Genomic DNA, 20,055 nt, shown 5'->3' with positions numbered 1-20,055 from the left:
CATTTGGGCCATTGAGAAATGGAAATATAAATCTAGTGATGGCAGTGGGGGTGTCTTGGCAGAAGATGGGAATTCAGGACATTTGACCTGTAGCCTGTCGTTGTCAAAATTGTCAAGCCTGTTTCAAAGGGTAGGATGGGGGGTTCTAACTAGCTCCCAAAAGATACTGGGATATTTTCTCCCAGCTTCCCAGAGAGCTCTGGGAGCATTCAGGATCAGCTACAAACTAATGGTGAATCACTGGGTGTGTAACAGGGAACAAAGAACTATCAAAGAAAACGTCTCTAGGTTCTGGGATGTGTCCGATACCAACATCACAATGATGGAAAGCTTTGGAGTCAAAAAGCCCTGACTTTGAGCTTACTGTGTGACCCTACAGGTTTTTCAACCTCTCTACACCTCAGTTCCTCTGTAAAACGGAGCTGGTTCCCTTGCAGAGTTGTTGTGAGGACTGTTTGAATATGTGCATATATACATACATGTGTACGTAGGTAGGTGGACAGATAGATAAAATTAGGTGTCCCAACTATTAGATTTCTTCTCTTCCCTCCCCTGCCTTCAAGGCTAAAAAGACAAAGAACACAAACTATACTGGACCAATTAAATATCAGCAAGCTTAAAGAGACAAGTTATTTGCCCTCAAGGATTATTTTGGTTTCTCATTTTTTAAAATGTTTTATTTAAAAAACACATTCTGCCTAGCTCTACTGAAACCTCAAACTATTTACCCTTACTTTATGTGCCAACAGCATCCCAACCGAATAACCCTTTAAACTGTAAACATTCAGACTTTATTCCAGAGGTCTGTGGAAGAGCAAGCTTTGTTACCTGTATGAAGGAGAGTGATTTATTTCTGCTGTGAAGCAGGTTTCTAGAAGGAACTGAGTTGCAGCCAGGAAGGTGATTCTAAGATTCCCAAATGCTTCTGGCTGAGGACTTCAGATTTTGAAACAGATTCTCAGAGTACCAAACACACCTTTATTCAAGTGGAAGTACAAAAGCACATTCCTAAACCAAATGCATACACGTGATTTTTACATTTTCTGCTATTTAGAGATTACTTAATCCTGTTTCATAATCACCGGAGGTGATTACCCGTGGTCTCTATCCGTAGGGTATATATGGTCATAGACAGGAAAATGAAAACATGCATTTTTCATATGCTTTTACATTTAGATCAATTCATTTAGGTCCCTACCGTGCCCTGATGAGATCCTATGCTTGCTGATGGCTAAGAGGTAAAATACTGTGGTAGAACTACCCTAGAGGTTATTAGCCATAAGAGGCTTACAGAGTAAGCAATGAATTTTTATATATTTGTTGAGGATCCCTAGTGAATATTTTAACATATGAATTATGAAAGCCTCAATCGCTGAAACAACTAGAATGTTAAATAACACTTGTCTTATTCACAAAATATTTTGACGCTTAAGATGGAAAAATACAATAGAATGCTTTGACATCATCTAAAGAATCATGAACTCTTGCTAGGTGTTATGACAGTGACCCTGAACTCTGGAGCCAACATCTGTGCTCAGTTTCATCAATCAAAAAAAATTATTTTATATGGCCTGTAGCCTCTAGTAAAATACAAAAAATATGATGATGTGTAAACAATTCCAAACAGGTAATGAAAAACAGTAATGGTTAAATTTTACAGGCATATCTGCCATTCTTGAAATATTCTCTCTAAAGATATTACACAAGAACAGCAATACCTTTGATGGAAGGCAGCATTCCCTTACGAAGATCTCTGATTTCTCAGTATATGTTCTTTACGTTTTGCCCTATCAAAAGCAGACGTGAGCATTCTGCTGGCCTTCAATGGACATATATAAAATAATTCTGAACTTAGACATGCAGAATAGGCGCTGAATATAGCTAGGCTACCACCAGGCTTGGGCTTCCTAAGGTCTTTTTCATCTCTTTTTGAAGGCTGTGAATGCTAACACAGCTAAGAACTTGGGTGTCACTTGAAAATGTTTAGCTGCCTGCCACAAACTCAGGGGAAACAATCCTTCATACTCATGGATAGAGAGGGTGTGTAAATCCATTTCTTTTAAAGGAAGATACTTTGCATTAGGACAGAAGACACCAAAAAAGCAAGTAGGTGTGGCATACCTGCTGGTGTAAAGCTTAAAGCTAGGAAACCATCATTGAAGGTGCTTAAGAGAGCGGAGTAATCAATAGGAATCCAAATGTTACGGCTGGAAAGAAATAGGGTCCTCAGAAAACAGCAGGCCTAAGAGTCTGTTTTGGAGAGAACTTTGACTGAAAACAGCAGAAAAAGCTAAATGAGAAACATTCCAGAAGTTGACATGTTTTAACATTGGTGTATCAATGTATCTTAGGGAAGCTGTGAACAATAAGAACCAACTTCAGGAAAAATAAAAATGTTTATAAGCCACATTAAAATTAAAATAGCTTAAATGAGTTCCATAAATAAAGCATACATACCTACTTATAACACCTATTAAATAAAAGAATGCCATGAGAAAACAGAACTGCATTCACCAAGTCACTCCTCTGACTAGATTCTTCTGCAGTGAAAAAGACTGGGACTATATATTAATGATTTCATATGCAAATAATAATTTTCCCTTCAATATTTTGATGTTGAATAAAGCCTGAAATATGGTGCTACATGTTTCCACTTGCATTATATCAAATTCCGGTCTGGTGTGGATATTCTGATGATGAAAAAAGACTTGAACTCCTAGACTTGTCATTTACTATATACCCAAATGACTTCTCTTGGGTATGAATTCTTTGCTGAATGAGGGTTGGAAAATGGCTGAATCCTCCCACACATACACATTTATTACATTCATAGGTATTTGGCATGAAATGAATTTGATGCTCACAAAGTAGTTTCTTTGACTGAAGGCTTTTTCACGTTTATAGGGTTTCTCTCTAGTGTATATTCTTTTATGTCAACTAAGACTTGAAGTCTGACTGAAAGATTTTTCACATTCTTTACATATGCAGAGTTTCTCTCTAGTATGAATTCTCTGATGTCTAGAAAGGGCTGAGCTCTGATGGAAGATTTTCTCACATGCATCACATTTATAGAATTTTATTCCAGTATGAATTCTCCAATGGTGACTAAGGTATGAAAATAGCATGAAGCATCTACCACCTTCAATGTATTTGTAGGTTTTCTCATTGGTATGGGTTTGCAGGTGTCAACAGTTTAACACGGACTAATAGCTTTCCAACGTTCGTCACATTCAGGTTTCTCTCTGGTGTGAATTCCCCAAAGATGAATAAAGGTTGAGGTGGGACCGAATCCTTCACCACATTCAGGACACACATGATTTCTCCCTGGTGTGAACTCTCAGATGCTGAATGAGGCCTGAACTTGACTAAATGTCTCCCCACTTTCATTACATTCGTAAGGTTTCTCTTTGGTATGAATTCCTTGATGGTGGACAAGGTGTGCTCTCTGACTGAGGTTCTTTTCCCATGCATCACAATCAAAGGCTTTTTCTCGGGTGAGGACTTCCTGTTGCAGGACAAGATCTGAGCTATGGTTGAAATTATCCTGATAATCATTACACTCATAGGATTTCTCTTTCCTATGAATTTTGTGATGCTGAATAAGGCATGAGGTTTGACTGAAAGCTTTTCCACATTCATTACATTCATGTGGTTTCTCTCCTGTGTGAATTCTTTGATGCTGAATAAGATGGGAATTCAATCTGAAGTCTTTTCCACATTCATTACATGTATAGGGCTTTTCTCTGAGACGAATTCCTTGATGCTTAATAAAGGTCAACCCACATTCGTTGTATTCATAGGACTTCTCTTCACAATGGACCTTCTGATGTTCAGCTAAGTGTGAGGTATGACAGAAGTCACTGCCACACACAGTACATTTACAAGGCATCTCTCTGTGAACTCTCTGATGTTGAGTGAGGTGTACACTACGACTGAAGACTCTTTCACAATTGCTACATTTATAAGATTTTGCTCTAGTGTGAATCCTCTTATGCTGAATTATGTCTGAGCTCTGACTACAGGATTTGTCAGACGCCTCACAGGATTTATCAGACGCTTCACATGTATAGGGTTTTTCTCTAGTGTGTATTCTTTTATGTCGACTAAGACTTGAACTCTGACTGAAAGATTTTTCACATTCTTTACATTTGTAGGGTTTCTCTCTAGTATGAATTCTCTGATGTCTAGAAAGGGCTGAGCTCTGATGGAAGATTTTCTCACATGCATCACATTTATAGGATTTCTCAGTGGCAGGAATGCTCTCACATTTATTAAGGTGGGAGAGTTCCATTAAACTTTCCTTATATTCATTACTCTGAAAATCCTGTGTTAGATTTATTTGTTCATGTTTATCAGCTGAATTCTGGTTGAGGCTCATATCATACTTATCAATGTCATCAACATTCTGTATTCTAAGAACTCTCTGATCTGCATCAAGAGTTGAGTCCAGACTGAAGCTTTTTTCAGGTTCATTACATTCACTGTTCTTCTCACTGGTGAAGGTTTTCTTACTGATTGTTATTTGCCTAAACTCTCTCTCCAGGAAGAGAAATTTCCTTAAGATTTCCTGAAGCCTTTCTAATCTGTCCTCAGTCTTATACACTTCTCTAGTCTCAGGAACTTGGGCAATATCCTTTTTGAGTCTTCCTACTCTCACTTTGTATGAATGTACTTCTTCTGGAATTTTCTGCTTAGGAATCAACAGCTCGTTTTCTTCTCTGGTCTCTCCATCTGATTCAATATATAAATAGAAAATGCAAATGTAATCTGTACCCTGTGCTTAGAAAAACAAAACTTAGAGAAGAGAAAACTAAATAATCTACAATCTACCAGGGTAAGAGAAGTTTATTTACTCTGAAACACAGGAACAAAATCTCAACAGCAGAGGTAAGGGCATGAATAGGAGCAGTGAGGTAGGATCCAAGTGGTCCAAGGTGTGGTAGAAATAGAGGGCAGGTTCAGCAGAGTAAGAAGATAATCAATTAAGGTGTTTCAATGGAGATAACAGGGAACTAGTTCAACAGAATTATAGATAAGTTGAATAGGGACCTAGTACAACTTACAGATAAGGGACAAAGTAAGAGTTCATCAAAACTGAACGGAAAAGGAAAGAGCTCTCCGTTCTGGGATACAGACAGAGCTCTTCATTGACTGCCAAAGCAGCTACAGCTTGGCTCAACAACTAGACTTTACTTCCCTACTAATTCATCTGATTGATTCTGCCTTACTCACCTGAGCAGTCATCTCTTAAGACTTCTCTATTCTTAGTTTCCAGATCAAAAACCTGTAGATCTTGTTCCAGCTGGGAGATCCCATCAGGCTTGGAAACTGGAAATCCTGCTCACAGAGAAGGAAATGGGATGTGGCAATTTATCCCCAGATACTACACCAGCCACTTTTTCTCTTACTTAATGGCTAATGGAGAGAGAAAGTAAATTCTTAGAAGACATTAGGAAGGCCTGGAGAGTGAGAAGGCCAAAGACCTTCTACAAGGAGTTCATATTTGTGCTCTAGAAAGAGGTGTGCTAAGGGGCAAGTTGATGACTTTGGGGAGCATAAGTATTCATTTCCACATACTCAGGGAATTTGGCATGAGTGTGTACCTGTCTTCACAGAAATTATCATTATCACTCCTCATCTGTTGCCTACAGGTTACTCTTTGTATTAAATCTGGCCTACAAGTATTAGACCTGGTCAAAATGGAGGTCATCAAAATATAACTCTGCTGGTCTGGAGAAAGGTGAATTCTCAAGCACCTGTTGTGTGGTGAGCTAAACTGTAGCAACACAATCAGTGAAGGCGGAAAAAATATTCCAAGGACCAATCTCAAGAAACAATTCATTTCAGGGCACATGAGGAAACAAATAATAATATAACACATCCTTACCCCTTAGGAGCTTATACTCTTGTTTATTCAACAAACATTTATGGAGTGCCTCCTATGCAAAGTATGTAGGAGATAAAGAGCCCAAGCAGATAAGGTCCATCCCCTCAAGGACCTTACACTCTAACTGCAGAGACAGATATAAACAACTTACTGTAATATGATACAGTGAGGAAGATGCAATAAAAGTGCATTTTCACACAAATTGGTCTTTCTCTGGCTTGCATAATGGACTGCTAGGATCTCATCTCTTTTAAAGCAAAAGCAAGAGGCAGTCTGCTTCTGAGGCGGGGCAGAACTATTACAGTATCAAAGGGGCAGTTTTTACACGTATTCAGCCCATAAAGCTTCTAGTAGCACACATACAAGGTCTAGCTCAAGCCCCTCATCTCCAAAAGCCTTTCTCTCCACTTACTGAATGTCTACAAACTGTATTACGTGTTCCTCTTATCCTGACATGTCTCTATATAATGAAGTTTACAGATTTTTTAAAATTGTTTTCAGGTATTATCATCCCTACCTGATTTATAAACTCTTTGATAGCAGGGACCATGTACCTCATATCTTGCACTTTTCATTCATTTATTTAAGAGCTGCTCATTGAGTGCCAATTTTGTGCCTATGTGTCAACAGATTATCAATGTTTTAAAAAGGGCTCTGGGCCTTTTTAAAAGTATGATAAACCAATAGTTGTCCTATGGGATTCCACATGACAGCTTAAGAGCAGGGAGATCAGAACAGATATAAAAAAGGCATTTACTGTGTTTCTGAATTCCTGTTGTGCATAAATAGAGTCAATTCTCTTTTTGGACACATTGTAGTTAAGGTCCTCCATGTCAAATGAAACAGTTTTGCAAGTTTAAAAAAAGTTAGTATGGCATGACACAGCAACTACTCTGCTCAGAATTCTGATAACATAATGTGCAACTTTTGACAGGTATTTATTAAGGTGTTTCTAAGTATTTGAAAATTGAAATTAATTTTGGTTATTTACTCTATAATCTACACTTAAATCACTTACACACAACAAAAAAGATCATCTTCTTGTTGGATTAGGGGTTTGATTTTAGACACATGTTTAAGGTAACGTAGGAAGGTATAGAAAGAATGCCTAGCAGGCAGTTAGAGATACAAGACTGCAGTTTAGAAGAGAGAACGGGATTCAAGATACAGACTTAAAGTCACTTGTATTATCAAAATATTAAGCTAAGATTCACTAAGCATTTGGTAGGTGCGAAGTACCACACCAAGAGCTTTATAAGCTTTCACTCACTTAATACTCACCATACCTTCATGAGATAGGAATTATTACTGTATCAATTTTACAAATGGGAAAACTAAGATTCATAGAGGTTAAGAACGTTGCCCAAGGTCATGATAACTGGTGAAGCTGGGGCTCAAACAGATAGTCTTATTTCAGAAACCGGCTTTTAAATAATCTACTAGTAAAAAATAATGATTGTGAATGAAATCCATCCCTTCCTCTAAATATGTACAGAAAGAGAACAGAAGACCAACATAGTGACAATGGAACAAAAGGTGAAAATAATAAAAAGAACAGAGAAACAGTAATTAGGACAATACATGGAGAGCCAGGATCCAACAGATTTAGAATCATGACGTTTAATTAAAAGGGACCTGAGAGAACATTTAGTGTCAAAGGAATGAAAATCTCTTCCTAATAGGCACAGCCTGAGCAACATTCAATCTGAGAAAATTCCATTATGAACAAACAATTTGAACACTCTCCTGAAATCTTTGTCTGTATTAAGAAATCTGGTCCATAGCTCCCACCACTTGCTGCCCCTTCGGAAAGAACATGTAAGTAACCAGCACAAGCCAGGTGCTTATGCACATAACCTGATTTAAGCCTTGACACAACCCAGGAAGCAGACATTATTTTTTGTTTTATAGACGAAAACGTCATTATAATCGGTTTAAACAATCTGCTCAGTCACAGATGGTAAATGGAACCCACAGTTAACATTCTTTCCAATCTATACTAAGGGTCACAGAAAGCATTAAAGCAGGTTTCCTCACCACTGGCCTGAATGTCTTTTTCGTAGATTTAAGTCAAAAATCTATGCTTTCAAAATATGCATTTTTCCTATCGAAATTTGAAATTTTTCCTATCTAAAATTAATTTTTTATTAAAACATTTTGATTTTTAAAATTGAAACCTTGATAGTTTTCTAACTAGATTTACTTTTAACTTAATCTGATCTTTAAAAATAACATTTAAAATTTACCTCATTGTTTGTTGCCTATACTAGTGCCGTGCCAAGATTTTAGTCATCTGAAAGCGTCATGCTTTTCTTCCTGGTCCTTAATAAACACACAAATAAAATCTCTCCTTAGCAATATTGTTCCTGTGTAGATACCTATTACAATGGAATGTATCCTCTAACCATTTTACTTTTTCTTGAATACATGCCCTTTCTGCTCCCAAACTGTATAACCTCATGCCTGTCTGTCCAATTTATTGTGGCCATTTTAAATTACCATCATAGTACAGAGCCATAAAAATATAAAAAACACTATATGTGGTTGGACTAACTGTCCTAAGGCTCAAAACAGTGAAAAAGTGTGGGCTTCAGAGTCAGATCTGAGTCCATAGCCTAGCTTTGACCCTGGATGGATCACTTAACTCCTCTTAGCCTCGGGTATAAAACAGAATAATACCTGCTCACAGGGTTATGTTAAGGATTAAATGAGATATATGTTAGGTACTTAGTAACATACTGGTTGCTCAGTAGTGAACAACTGTGGTAGTGAAAGACATTCTATACAATATCATTTTTGCCCCCACGACATCAACTTCAAAAAGCAAGGGGTATGTGCCAAACATTCCTGATTTATCAGCTCACTCACCATCCAGTAGAGTTCTGGGAAGCAGCTTTCTAATGCTGTCACCTAACAGGGCACCTCCCACACTGCCCCATGTGAAGTGTAATCCAAGCTTTTTTCCCAGTCTTATTAATCTCCAGCACTAAGTCACAGATAACTTCCCTTTGGGTATGACCCCCAAGCCAGTAATTCACTCACTGGCAACAGTATATGTTTCTTTTTAGATTTGGTAATGAAAATTTTTACCTACTTTTTTATTCTTTTACTCTGTTCATACTCTGTATATTTATTACTGTGTAGTGGAAGCACTTAACCAAAAGACCAAAGTTCTGATATCTGTGACAAATACAACTCAGAGCTACTATCATGGGAAAAAGGTATGAACTGGAAAATTGGGCTGCTAAATCAGAGACTGAATTATAAAGTCCTTATTTTACAACACCAAACATTAAGCTAAGTTAACTAAGTGTATAAACTTAAATTTCAGGTGGAGTTTGCTGAACCCCCAAATATGAAAATTACTTCCTAAAGATTGTAAAAAATAATTACTAAGGAGAGGCTGCTGACTTGGTCACAAAAACAAGTTGAGTAGGAGGGCTTCTTTTACATAACTGTGCCCAGCATGTGTGAGTGTGCATACGTGTCCTGTGTATGTGCTGAGATAACAGAGGAAATGGGATAAAATTCAGTCTAATAGTATGCTGTGCTGTTAGGCTGATTGAACTACTAAGAAGTTTCTTTACTCCAAAAAGTAGACAGGTTAACTGTTGGAAATTATGTAATTATTAGATATTAACAGTAATTTACAATTACATATCACTTTACAATTTACAAGTTGTTGAATATACATTCAATTTGACAGCCTGAGGGAAAGACAGCCTTTCCGCTCCATCGAGGAAAAGCTAAGGAACACTTGATCAGGAAAGGTCATATAAACGCATCAATCTGTACAGCTCCACAAAGAATAAACGGGACAAAGGCAGGACCCTGGAGGGGGCCACAGGGATTTAAAAGAAGCAAAAGACTAGAACATTAGAAAGGCCCAGGGGTCTCAGGAGATTTAGGCAACAGAAGGGGCAGGTCATGTTCACTACAGAAAAGGAGGGGCACACAGTGTATGTTCCACAGTCTAAAATAACACGAAAAGATCATAACCAAAGAGCTGGAGTCGAACTTTGTGGTTTCTGAGAACACAAGTCGATGACCACCAACCAAGGCTTCTGATTGAACTCAGAATTCAGGGTTCAAAATTCTGGTTGCAACAGAGGGCTTCCTTGGCCCTTTGAAATTTATAAAGGTCATCTGAGGAGCTGCAATTTTACATAGTGGTGGCATCCTGAGAGGCATCTACTCCATCAATCAAGTGTAATATCTCATAATCGTGGAAAAGGAGTTTCCGAGCGGGGACGAGCACTATCGATGGGAAGCCGATACCTGGGCCATCTCTTGGAGATTCCTGCTGAAAGGACTGCAAGTGTTTCTCCAGAGAAAGCACTTGCCTGGGTATGACTCAGGGCCGGGCAGGAATTCACACTATGAATCCGGGTGGTGGGAAGGCGGAGAAGTATGCCTACGAAGATCAAAGAGCCAGGAATGGAAACACACTAAAAACCTTCCCAGTGGGCAGGCTGCCTCCCCACAGGTAAGAAGACCTCTTTAATCCTGAGTGTAATCAAGGAGACAAAACAACACCCTGGATGCCACCAGCACAGGCAAAGCAAAAAAGAGTTAAAAAAAAAAAAAAAAGAGAGAGAGAGAGAGAAAGAGAAAAGAAAAAGTATGATTAAGTACATACATACATAACAAAGAAAAGAGCAGCAGAGACAGGCAAAAAAAGAAAGAGGAGCAATGCTCACACCGAGGGGGGACACCGACAACTCCCACCAATCCTTCTCTACAGCACCACAGGTCGTCTAATCTCAGCTGCCAACTGCACCATCCAAATGACAAAGGAGAGACTCCATCTAAGTCTGAGACTTCTGTGAGGTTACACAGGATTACCTTCTAGGTGACTCACTGAAATGTACTCGCAGTGAGTCATGCCTTGAAATCAAGTCTCTCAAATTCTGCCTACTTGCAGATGAATTTAGGGATCTTAAGAGGTGAGGGATTATTCAACAAAGACGTTAGCCTATCTTAAAAAAAAAAAAAAGCATTTCTTCTTCTGAGAAAAATGGGAAACTCTGATACAGAGGCACTGAATTACCAGGAAGGAAAGTGTCCGGTTGTGGGTTGGGAGGCCCTAGAGTCTCTCTCACAAAAAAGGAAAAGATAGGGAAAGTGAGAACTTGCAAAGCACCAGCAAGTTTCCCTTTTTTAACAGGGAACAGATGCCCCACAAAAGCAAGAAACATTAACTGAGGTTAAGGAGTAGAATGTCTCCTCCTGAAACCCCCAAAGGAAACCCACTCCCAGAGGAGACGACCTTAAAGAAGGCGGAATCGGAGGTTCTACGACCGGGGATCTGAGCCACACTCAGAGACCTCACACCTACTCAAAAACAAGGAAGTAAAGAAATCCTAAGCGGTAAACTGAATAATAAGAAAGGCAATCCTTACCCAGTGAGACCAGGTTCCCATAATTCTCTAACATCACTTCTCTGTAGAGAGCCCTCTGAACAGGGTCCAGGCATCCCCATTCCTCTCGAGTAAGGTGCACAGCCACATCCTCGAATGTCACAAACTCCTGAAATAACACAGCCTGGCTGCTCTGGGGAAGGAGGCCACCACAGCATCACGGCCAGAGAATGAAGGAGATGATACAGAGGGTCTGCAGGGTGCATTTATGTTGGAAAGGAGGGAGAACAGAGTAGAATCTAGGGAATAGGTTCCACAACCCTTTAACATCTAATAAGCGCCCATGACAGCACCAAGGATAAAGGAAGTGTTTGCTGGTGATATTGGGGAGATGGAAAGGTGGTTTCTGTGAAGTCCAGGTCTCTGAAGATGATCAGCACCCAACCTGGGGTCTGCTATTAAAAAAAAAAAAATTCAGGCAAGGTTTATGGATGGGATGAGGAAAGGACCACACTCAATCAGCAGCAATAGTCCCTGAGGAAAAGCAGAGGGTTCCTCAGCTCACCTGGTACCTGGCTGTCAGGAGCGCAGCTGCCTGGTCTCCTGGGCTTCCCTCGTGGGGAAGAGCAGGCACCTGGGGGACAGGTGGAGCTGAGGGAGGAGAAAGGAGCCAAGAGTGAGAGCAGCCCTTCCCCAGGGCTCCCTTACGAAAGAGAGAGTCAGTGGGACCCTTCCTCACATCAACATTACAGCAAAACCAACGAACGTTTCTCAGGTATTGACCATGTTTTGCACCTTCTCAGCACCTGCATGCCCTCCTTACACATGCTTAGACCCGTGATACAGGATTTTATTATGAAATCTCATATTGTACATTATTCCCATGACATGACCTACCTCTAACAGAAGGGTAAGCACTGTTACCTGTTTTGCAAATGGGCAAAGCAAAGCATAAAGATTTGCAGTGACTCATCCAGAGCCATAGTTATTTAGTAGACTTCTGACCCTCTCCCAGACACTGTTCTGTAAACTTCATTAAGCCTTTCTTTTGAGACTGGGCACTGTCTCTGCAACCAGTGTGTAAGGCCCTCAAGAATAAGGAGTGGTCATCTGTTTCCTCATAATCCTTTCCACACTCTCACAATGCTCCACAGCACGCTATGCGCCATGGCACTCAGCTGGTGTTCCTGACACACAAGTTATTTCAGGCACTGCAGTTGGCCAGAAGTAATCTCATACAAACTTCATACAAGACAAAGGCAGGACAAGACAGATCAACCTCTCTATATGATACATAAAAATGTTATTTTGTGGTCAATATGTGATATGTATACATTGTTATTTTACGGTCAATATGTGATATGTATACACTGGGCTCAACCAAAGAATTAGATGGTTGTTTTCTTGATCAAAATTAGATTAGTCAGGAACACTGCAGTTGCAACAGAATGGCAGCTGGCAAAGCACAAAAGGTCAAGGAGGGAAGAAACTAAGTTAAGGAAACAGGGGGAGGGACAGGCCCTAAATCTAAGAGGAAGTGAAAGCAAGGCAAGGGCAGTGAGGTGTGGCAAAAGCAGCATTTCTTAGAAATTATTCTGAACGTGGTAACTGGGATGAAGTGAAAGTTGCATGAAGGAAAAACAGCCAGAGCAGAGTAAGCGAAGACCACTCGGCCTATTAAAGAAGGACAGGCTGACCTCAACAGAGGGACCCAGATCAGGACTGAACTGAGTCACGTCTGTGCCTCCCTTCAAGACCTCCCTCTAGGGACCAATCTCTCACTGAAATCCCTGGCCTCTCTCATACCAGGGCCAGGAGCCCCTCTGCACTCCCATTCTCCTGGATGGAAGTGCTCTCTCTGCCTTACCCCCAGTGAGTCCCTGTTCCATGTCGGTGTCCTGCACGAACTGAGGCTCTGGGGACAGACCCTCAGAGTGGGTCTCCAAAGGCTGAAACTGGACCCTTGGAGATCCTGCTGCTTCCTGGGCCGATATTTCCTCCATCCCTGTTCTGGAGGACAATGACCATCACTGCGGGGTGAGATTAGAAGAAATTATTGTAACAAGTTAAAACAACCCATCATTTTACATTCTCAGGACTTAGCAAAGTATCTTGCACACTGTAGACACAATGAAAATAGTTAATGATGATTAACCACCTAAAATAAACAGCAGGAAGAAAAATGGACATTATTCACTTTCAGATATTTAAGAACCAAGTCATATGGTCCAAGTACGCAGTTTATTTGAACTCCACTAATCCAGAATTTGTGGGATTTTTTTTAATCAAGGAAACACGATTTAATAGCCTAAAATTTTCTGTGTAAATTGAAAATGCTTGACATTTACAAACGTCTTTCAAGGTTCAGGTATGCGCCCAGAGAAATATACTAGTTCCGATTACTCGTAATTTTTTTAAAGCAGGCCCCTAAGAATTTTTTGGTAAACACTCTGTCAGCCCACTCTGTATTACTGAAGGGCCTTAACCGATAACCAAATTCCACTCTGCGGGGTCAGACCCTTCGATAACTCAGACTAGGTGGGAAGGCCTTTCCCAAAATCCTGACAGTAAGCCAGGGAAGGGCTGCGACTCTAACAGGTCTGACTGGTTGTCCTTCACACCCAAGGACGCGGCAGCGTTCCGTCCCCTTTCCACACCCTCAGAAAGGGCCCTCGCGCCCGGCCCTCAGAAGGCCTCGCCCGGCGCTGCCCTCCTCCCACTTCCCTGCTAGGTCAAGACACGGTCCCAAAAGGGCGAAGAGGGCCCCAGAAACCCAGCTCACAGCAGGGCACGGTCACCGGGTCCTGACGGCGGGGCCCTCTGTCCGCGGGGTGTCGGGGCGAACCCTGACTGAAGAGAAACGGGCCCTTGCACTCCGGCCCCGCGCGCTCCTGGGAACGGGAACCGCAGTCAGCCGGGGACGGGAGACTCCTCCTCCCCGGGAGGCTAAACAAGGGGCCGACCCACTGCGACCCCAGAACGCCTTCCGGGGACTCACCAAGCGGAGGGGTGGGCCAGGCGGCCGTCCGATCGCGGACACCCTGGCTCACGGTGCCACCACAGCCTTTCGGGGGCCGCTCTAGGCTGCTCGGAGGCCGGCGCTTCTCTGTGGTACTTCCGGAGGCGGAGTCCGATGGCTGGGGGCAGGGCGGGCCCCGGATGAGGGCCCCGGATGAGGGCCCCGGGTGTGAGCGGGTGGCAGTTGCTAAGGCTCGTTTGCGGGGCATATCCATCCACGTCCTTCTGCCGATCTCACCCTCCCTGCTAACCCCCGCTGGCCGCTCTGTAGCCCGTACATCGGTAGTGACCGCGACAGCCCCGGACTTGGGAAGGCGGCCCCGCTCTCCATTCCCTGGCTGCAGCCAACCTTCGAGACTCCCCGCGGGGTGGTGGCTCTTCCGCGGCGGTGCGTGTCGGGGATGAGGAAGAAATGTCCAACCTAGTGGTCCAACCTCCATGAGTCAGCCGTTCGGGAACTAGCACAGGGGTACAAAATACGCTGATTACAGCCAGGGTTGAAGGCGCTTCGGTTATATGAGAACCTCAGAAAATCATAGGATCGAAACAATACGGTTCTTGGGGGAAGGTGGGGGCATTGAGCAAGTTGGAGTGGAAGAGAGACTGGAAAAGAGCTGTGTTCCTGGTGGAAAGACGGGACTCTACAGAAGGAGGGATGGGTAAAGCACGGTGCACGTGGACAGGCAGGCCCAGGGCTAGCACAGAAGCCCCTAGGGCATTAGGACCTCCTGCATCCTTACAGAATGTGACGTCCTGTGGTGGGACTAGGTCCGACAGGGACTGGCAAGTCGACTAAAGAATCAAAACAGTGATTTGGAAGGGACTTTAGCTACTACTCCTTTGTTTAAGCTCACAAATCAGATATTACCCTTTAATGATATTTGACATTTACAGTTAAATATAAAAAATCAAGTGCAACATTCTCCATGCTTTTTCAAACTACATGAGCCTCTGGGAGATTCTGATATGCCTTCCCTTTCCTTGAGTATCTCAAGGATCTACAGCAACTTCCTACTATGACACAATCTCTCTAATCTATAGTATCTCTGTCACAATGGAGTCAGCATCACGGATAGGAAATGCACTGCTTAAAAAAAAAAATGCACTGCTTGGTCAGTTGCTGTTGGACAGCTCCAGTTAGAAAGTTTTTTGTGTGTTGAACAACTATACCTCCTAGTGATGTCCATTGTTCCTGTTGCAATCCCTGGGACAACAGATGACACATTACTTCCTGCTTGTCATTAACAACTTGTTATGAACCAGGTTCGTTTGCCCAATGGGCAGCAAGCCAAACACTGAGAGACTGAGGTTTGTAGCAGAGAGTTTATTAACACGGAAGCCAAGTGAGGAGATAGGAGAACAAATCTCAGATCCACCTCCCTGAAGGTGAGGGGCTTGAGATTTTTATTGGATAAAGAAGAAGGTTGGCCTTAGGTGTGGGGTAGGGTGATAGGAGGCTGGGGAAAGGTGAGGTAATCAGTGTTCTGCAAAGGCATATCTGAGTTACAGGCTTCTTAATGAGATGCATGTTCAAAAATGCAGGCCCTTAGCATGATCTGAGCTTCGAGTTTTTCGCCCTCTGATGTCAAAATTCATTCGTCAGACACCTGCACAGGCCGAGTTTTAGGATCAGTGGTGCCAACCAGTCTTAGCCAGCTTGAACTGGACAAGAGCTGACTCCAAGTTTCTGAAAAACATCTTTAGTCCCTGTACTATAGCCACTCATATGTCAGAGGTGTTATCTATAGGGGTAGTTGAGGAATCTCGTGGTATATTATCTAGGCTACAGGAAGCTTGGAGGGTATGTAACTTGAAAAAAATAATTTAAGCGAGCTTGTTCAGTGAAGGCAGAGGGTTTTTTAAACAAGTTGTTCCTTTAGCTGCTGTTCTGTAAAACAAGCTCAAGAATTGGGCACCATTTCAAGCTCTTCTAATGTTCTAGGATAGCTATAAGTTTGAGGTTCTTTCCTGAGTTGCCATTTCCCCAAAGGTTGTACCTCTCAGCAGAGTGTTGCATTTCTACAGCAGAGGTGAACAAACTATGACAGTGGTGCATTTGTGTCTAAGTTTTGCCTGACTCGGGCAGTTTTCTCCAGCAAGAGGTCCTCAGGAGGCACCCATTTAAGAGTCCATGTCCCACCAATAGGCAACAATCCCTAACAAAGGATGGTAAGAAACAGTAGCTACTGTTTTGCTCTTGAGCACAATTTTCTTTCAACCGTTATTCAGATGATGCAGGTGGAAACAACGAACTCACAAAACTTATGATTTTTAACTTAAACTATATTGCTTTAAAGAAAATGTAGGAGCCACTATTCCCAAGGGATTGAACACTTCACTACTCCTTCCCACATGCCCACCATTGCACTAGGCATGGATAGATACAAAAAAAGGGAACTATCACACCAGAATCGATACATGCTCTGAATATGGGTTTGTTTTCCCTGACTGCTTTGCCTCCATCTGCACCATCATCTGAGGGCTTATAGGATGCCTTATCCACTGTATATACCTTAAATCAAGGAACCCATTTTATAGTCAAGGAGGTGTGACAATGAGCTTGTAACCACAGAATTCACAGTGTTTACTCATCAGCCAGAAACAACTAGCATGATGGAACTGTGGAATGGCACGTTGAAGACTCAGCTAAATTGCTGATACAAGATACAGCACCTGGGCCTCCCTGGTGGCGCAGTGGTTGAGAGTCCGCCTGCCGATGCAGGGGATACGGGTTCGTGCCCTGGTCTGGGAGGATCCCATATGCCGCGGAGCGGCTGGGCCCGTGAGCCATGGCCGCTGAGCCTGTGCGTCCGGAGCCTGTGCTCCGCAACGGGAGAGGCCACAACAGTGAGAGGCCCGCGTACAGAAAAAAAAAAAAAAAAAAAGATACAGCACCTTGTGAAGCTGGGGAGCTGTCCTCCAAGATACAGTATATGCATTGAACCAATAGCATATATATGGTATTGTGTCTCCAATAGAAAGACTACATGGATACAGGAGCCAAGGGGTCAAAACAGGAGTGGCCCCTATTTCCATCATAACCAGCAACCTATGTGTGGCATTTGTGCTTCCTGTCTCCCCAGTCTAGAGTCTGTTGGGTATGATCCTGATTCTCAAGAAGAGCATTTCTTATAGGAGATACCTTGAGTGTTCCACTGAACTGGAAACTGAAAATGCCACCAGGTCACTTCAGTTCCTTGTGCCATTATATCAGCAGGCAAAGAATGGAGTTATTACAAAGGCTTCCTACAGTCCCTTCGACACACAATACATAAATACAAAAACATACCCAGCTGGCCACACTCAACAACCTACCTTCCTGGATCCTTTAGGCCCTTTAAAGTATGAACAGGGTTGGGAGGATAGGGGAGAAGGCAGATTTAGACAAAGAAGAAAAACACAATATACAACAATGTAATGGCTCTTAGAGATGACTTGCAACACTGGAAGGAAATAGGAGGAAGAATCTGGAGGCAGAAGTTCTGGGAATATGTCTTCAAGGAGGACCATAGGTCAGGGAGCCAGCCAGTGATAGAGGAGCAAAAACCTACTCAAGTGGATTACTGAAGAGTCACAGGGAAGTAGAAGGAGAAAACAATGGCAACCACGGCAAGGTCAAACCTCACTGGGAATGGAACATTACTCAGGGCTTGGAAGATTATTCAGAATATCACCTAGTCATTGCTAGCCTCTGTAGTAGGTGGCTGTTCCTTTTGGGCTTTCCATTGTTGCCCTCAAATTTGTCTTGGAACTTAGGAGCCATGTCACAATCATTCAAGGTCTCTGTTACTGTTTTATAAAAAGTGAAGTAATAGCAAATGCTGTAATTACTGTGATAACATTTTGATAGCAAAAATGCCTCAAATTCGAATTACTATAGTAATTCCATTACTATCACACTCAAAACTCCCTGGAAACATTAGCCAAACTCAGAATCTTGTAACTATCTAGTATTGGAAAGAATATCTGTTGCCTATTGGACAAATATTTGAAAATACTGTTGACTAAAAAAAAGAAAAAAAGCACCACCTAAAAGTTGAGAATTATGTTTTATTTGGCAGACAAAATTGAGGACTTAAGCTGGGAAGACAGCCTCTCAGCTCTAAGGGGCTGCTTGGAAGAGATAAGGGAGAAGCCAGGATATGTAGGAGTTTTACAGCAAAAACCTCATAGCCAGAACATCAAAAGATTACTCTTAATTAAAGAAAACCAGACATTTCAAGTTAATGATTTTAGAGCTTTTCTGTATATGGGAAGATGCAAGAGTCTGGGCTCACTGAAATCATTCCTTTGACATGCACCTCAGCTGTCTGGGGCCAGTACCCTGCTCTTCTCCATACTGAATCCCCTCAGGGTACACAGTTGGGGGCGACTGCAGTGACTGCTGGCTTGAAGGCCGCAGTTTACTGGTATGGCAGGCAACATTTTTCCTCCCCAGGTCCGTTCAAGTGGTAATACGCAATCAGGGTCCCCGGAGAAGCAACCACTTTGGTTTCGTGAAACCATCCATCCTTGACTTCACTTTGCTCTACTGTCTACATTTTTGTTTCAGTTCCTCTGCCACATACACACAATCACCTTATTGTTTGATAATAACTAGAATTATTACGATTACTGCCATCAATAAGAAAAAGTAGGAGAATTGTATAAGTATCTGAGCAGGAGGGTACTGAGGGAAACTTAACCCCCGTTTTCCCGGACGGGAAAAGGGGAGCTAAGACATCCCCAAAGCCCGACCCACGAATTGGGGAACAAGAACCAAAGACCTCCCGCTTTCCTAGAGAGGACCAACCCCCCCACCACCCAACACACACACACCAAAAGCGCAGCGCAGGCCCGGAAAGCGGATGTTGACGCACTTCCCGCTTTTGTGACACTCTGGGCTCTGGCGAGCGGAGGGCCTGGGTCCAAGTCCACTGCCCTTTGGTACCCAGAGTCACCTCCCTTTTCTATCCCAGCACCCCAGGCTTCTCCGGGGTTCACGGTGAGACGGGGGTCCAGCTGGGGAGGACGGGCGGGGACGCAGGTGGATGTGTACAGCCGTGTTCCGCGATCCCCTTCACCACGACCGTCCCCAGACGGGGTGGAGGGTCCCTGTCCCTGTCCTTCGTCCCAGCCTTGGCCGTAGGAAGCGCCGTCTCCCTGCTGATACAGCCTTGGATCCCTGGTTTCTGGACTGGGATGAGATACCTCTGGGACCGGGAGGAGGCATCCTGCGTGCCCCACGTACAACGCCTCGTCCTCGGTTTTCACCCCAAATGACCCTAGTCTCATTTCTGTGCTCCCCGATCGTCCCCCTTTGCTTTCCTTCTGGTGAAAGATTGTCTCCTGGGTTCCTAGGGACCTCAAGGTGTAAAATGAGAAAGACCCTAGAGGCTACCAAGCTCCACGGTTTTGTTTTTGCTTTTTTTAGTGAAGAAGTTTAAGGCTCAAAAGTGTTTGCAGATCATCTGCTCACCCCCAAATTTACCACCATTAATGGCAGTGATTAAAGAATGTTTGAAGCTTAGTGAATAAAGTGAGTTAAATGCAGGAGGAAAACGTTACATGCACTTCACCCTCTTCCTTTCAGTTTCCGAGCTTCCTGAAAGCTTTTTTACAGGAGTAATTTGAGACACCAGGTGAATTTTTCAGTTGTGGAAGCCAACTGTGCTTGACCCAGAGGGCTGAGTAGTGAGGGGCATCTGCCGTGGTGCGGCGGCAAGAGCAGATCGCTGGGCCACTTCCCCACTGGTCACTGGCACCCTCTCTGCCACTGATTAGCAGGATGCTCTTAGACAAAACACTAAG

The 20,055-nt window shown here is 42.8% G+C and overlaps 1 protein-coding gene across 6 annotated transcripts; it reads right to left on the bottom strand.

Annotated features, from left to right (window-relative positions):
• Window positions 1-955: 955 nt before the first annotated feature.
• On the bottom strand, window positions 956-14,331 carry ZNF655 (zinc finger protein 655). 6 transcript variants are annotated; one of them, XM_082644012.1, is made up of 6 exons: window positions 14,246-14,331; window positions 13,115-13,277; window positions 11,813-11,898; window positions 11,290-11,416; window positions 5,233-5,337; window positions 956-4,731 (listed from the first exon to the last, which is right to left on the bottom strand). In XM_082644012.1, the coding sequence occupies exons 2-6, from the start codon at window positions 13,248-13,250 to the stop codon at window positions 3,338-3,340; spliced, it is 1,848 nt and encodes a 615-aa protein (XP_082500138.1). In that variant the 5' UTR covers window positions 13,251-13,277; window positions 14,246-14,331; the 3' UTR covers window positions 956-3,337. The 6 variants fall into 6 exon arrangements, with proteins under 6 accessions (XP_082500138.1, XP_082500139.1, XP_082500140.1 ...); XM_082644013.1 differs by lacking the exon at window positions 14,246-14,331 and adding an exon at window positions 14,030-14,238; XM_082644016.1 differs by lacking the exons at window positions 956-4,731; window positions 5,233-5,337 and adding an exon at window positions 9,492-10,301.
• Between the last annotated feature and the right edge of the window lie 5,724 nt (window positions 14,332-20,055).

The sequence above is a fragment of the Mesoplodon mirus genome (assembly GCF_964341445.2).
Source record: "Mesoplodon mirus genome assembly, chromosome: 15".
In the NCBI taxonomy this organism is placed as follows: Eukaryota; Metazoa; Chordata; class Mammalia; order Artiodactyla; family Ziphiidae; genus Mesoplodon; species Mesoplodon mirus.
The sequence above is the reverse complement of the archived record's forward strand: the minus strand, read 5'-3'. Positions and strand labels throughout refer to the sequence as shown.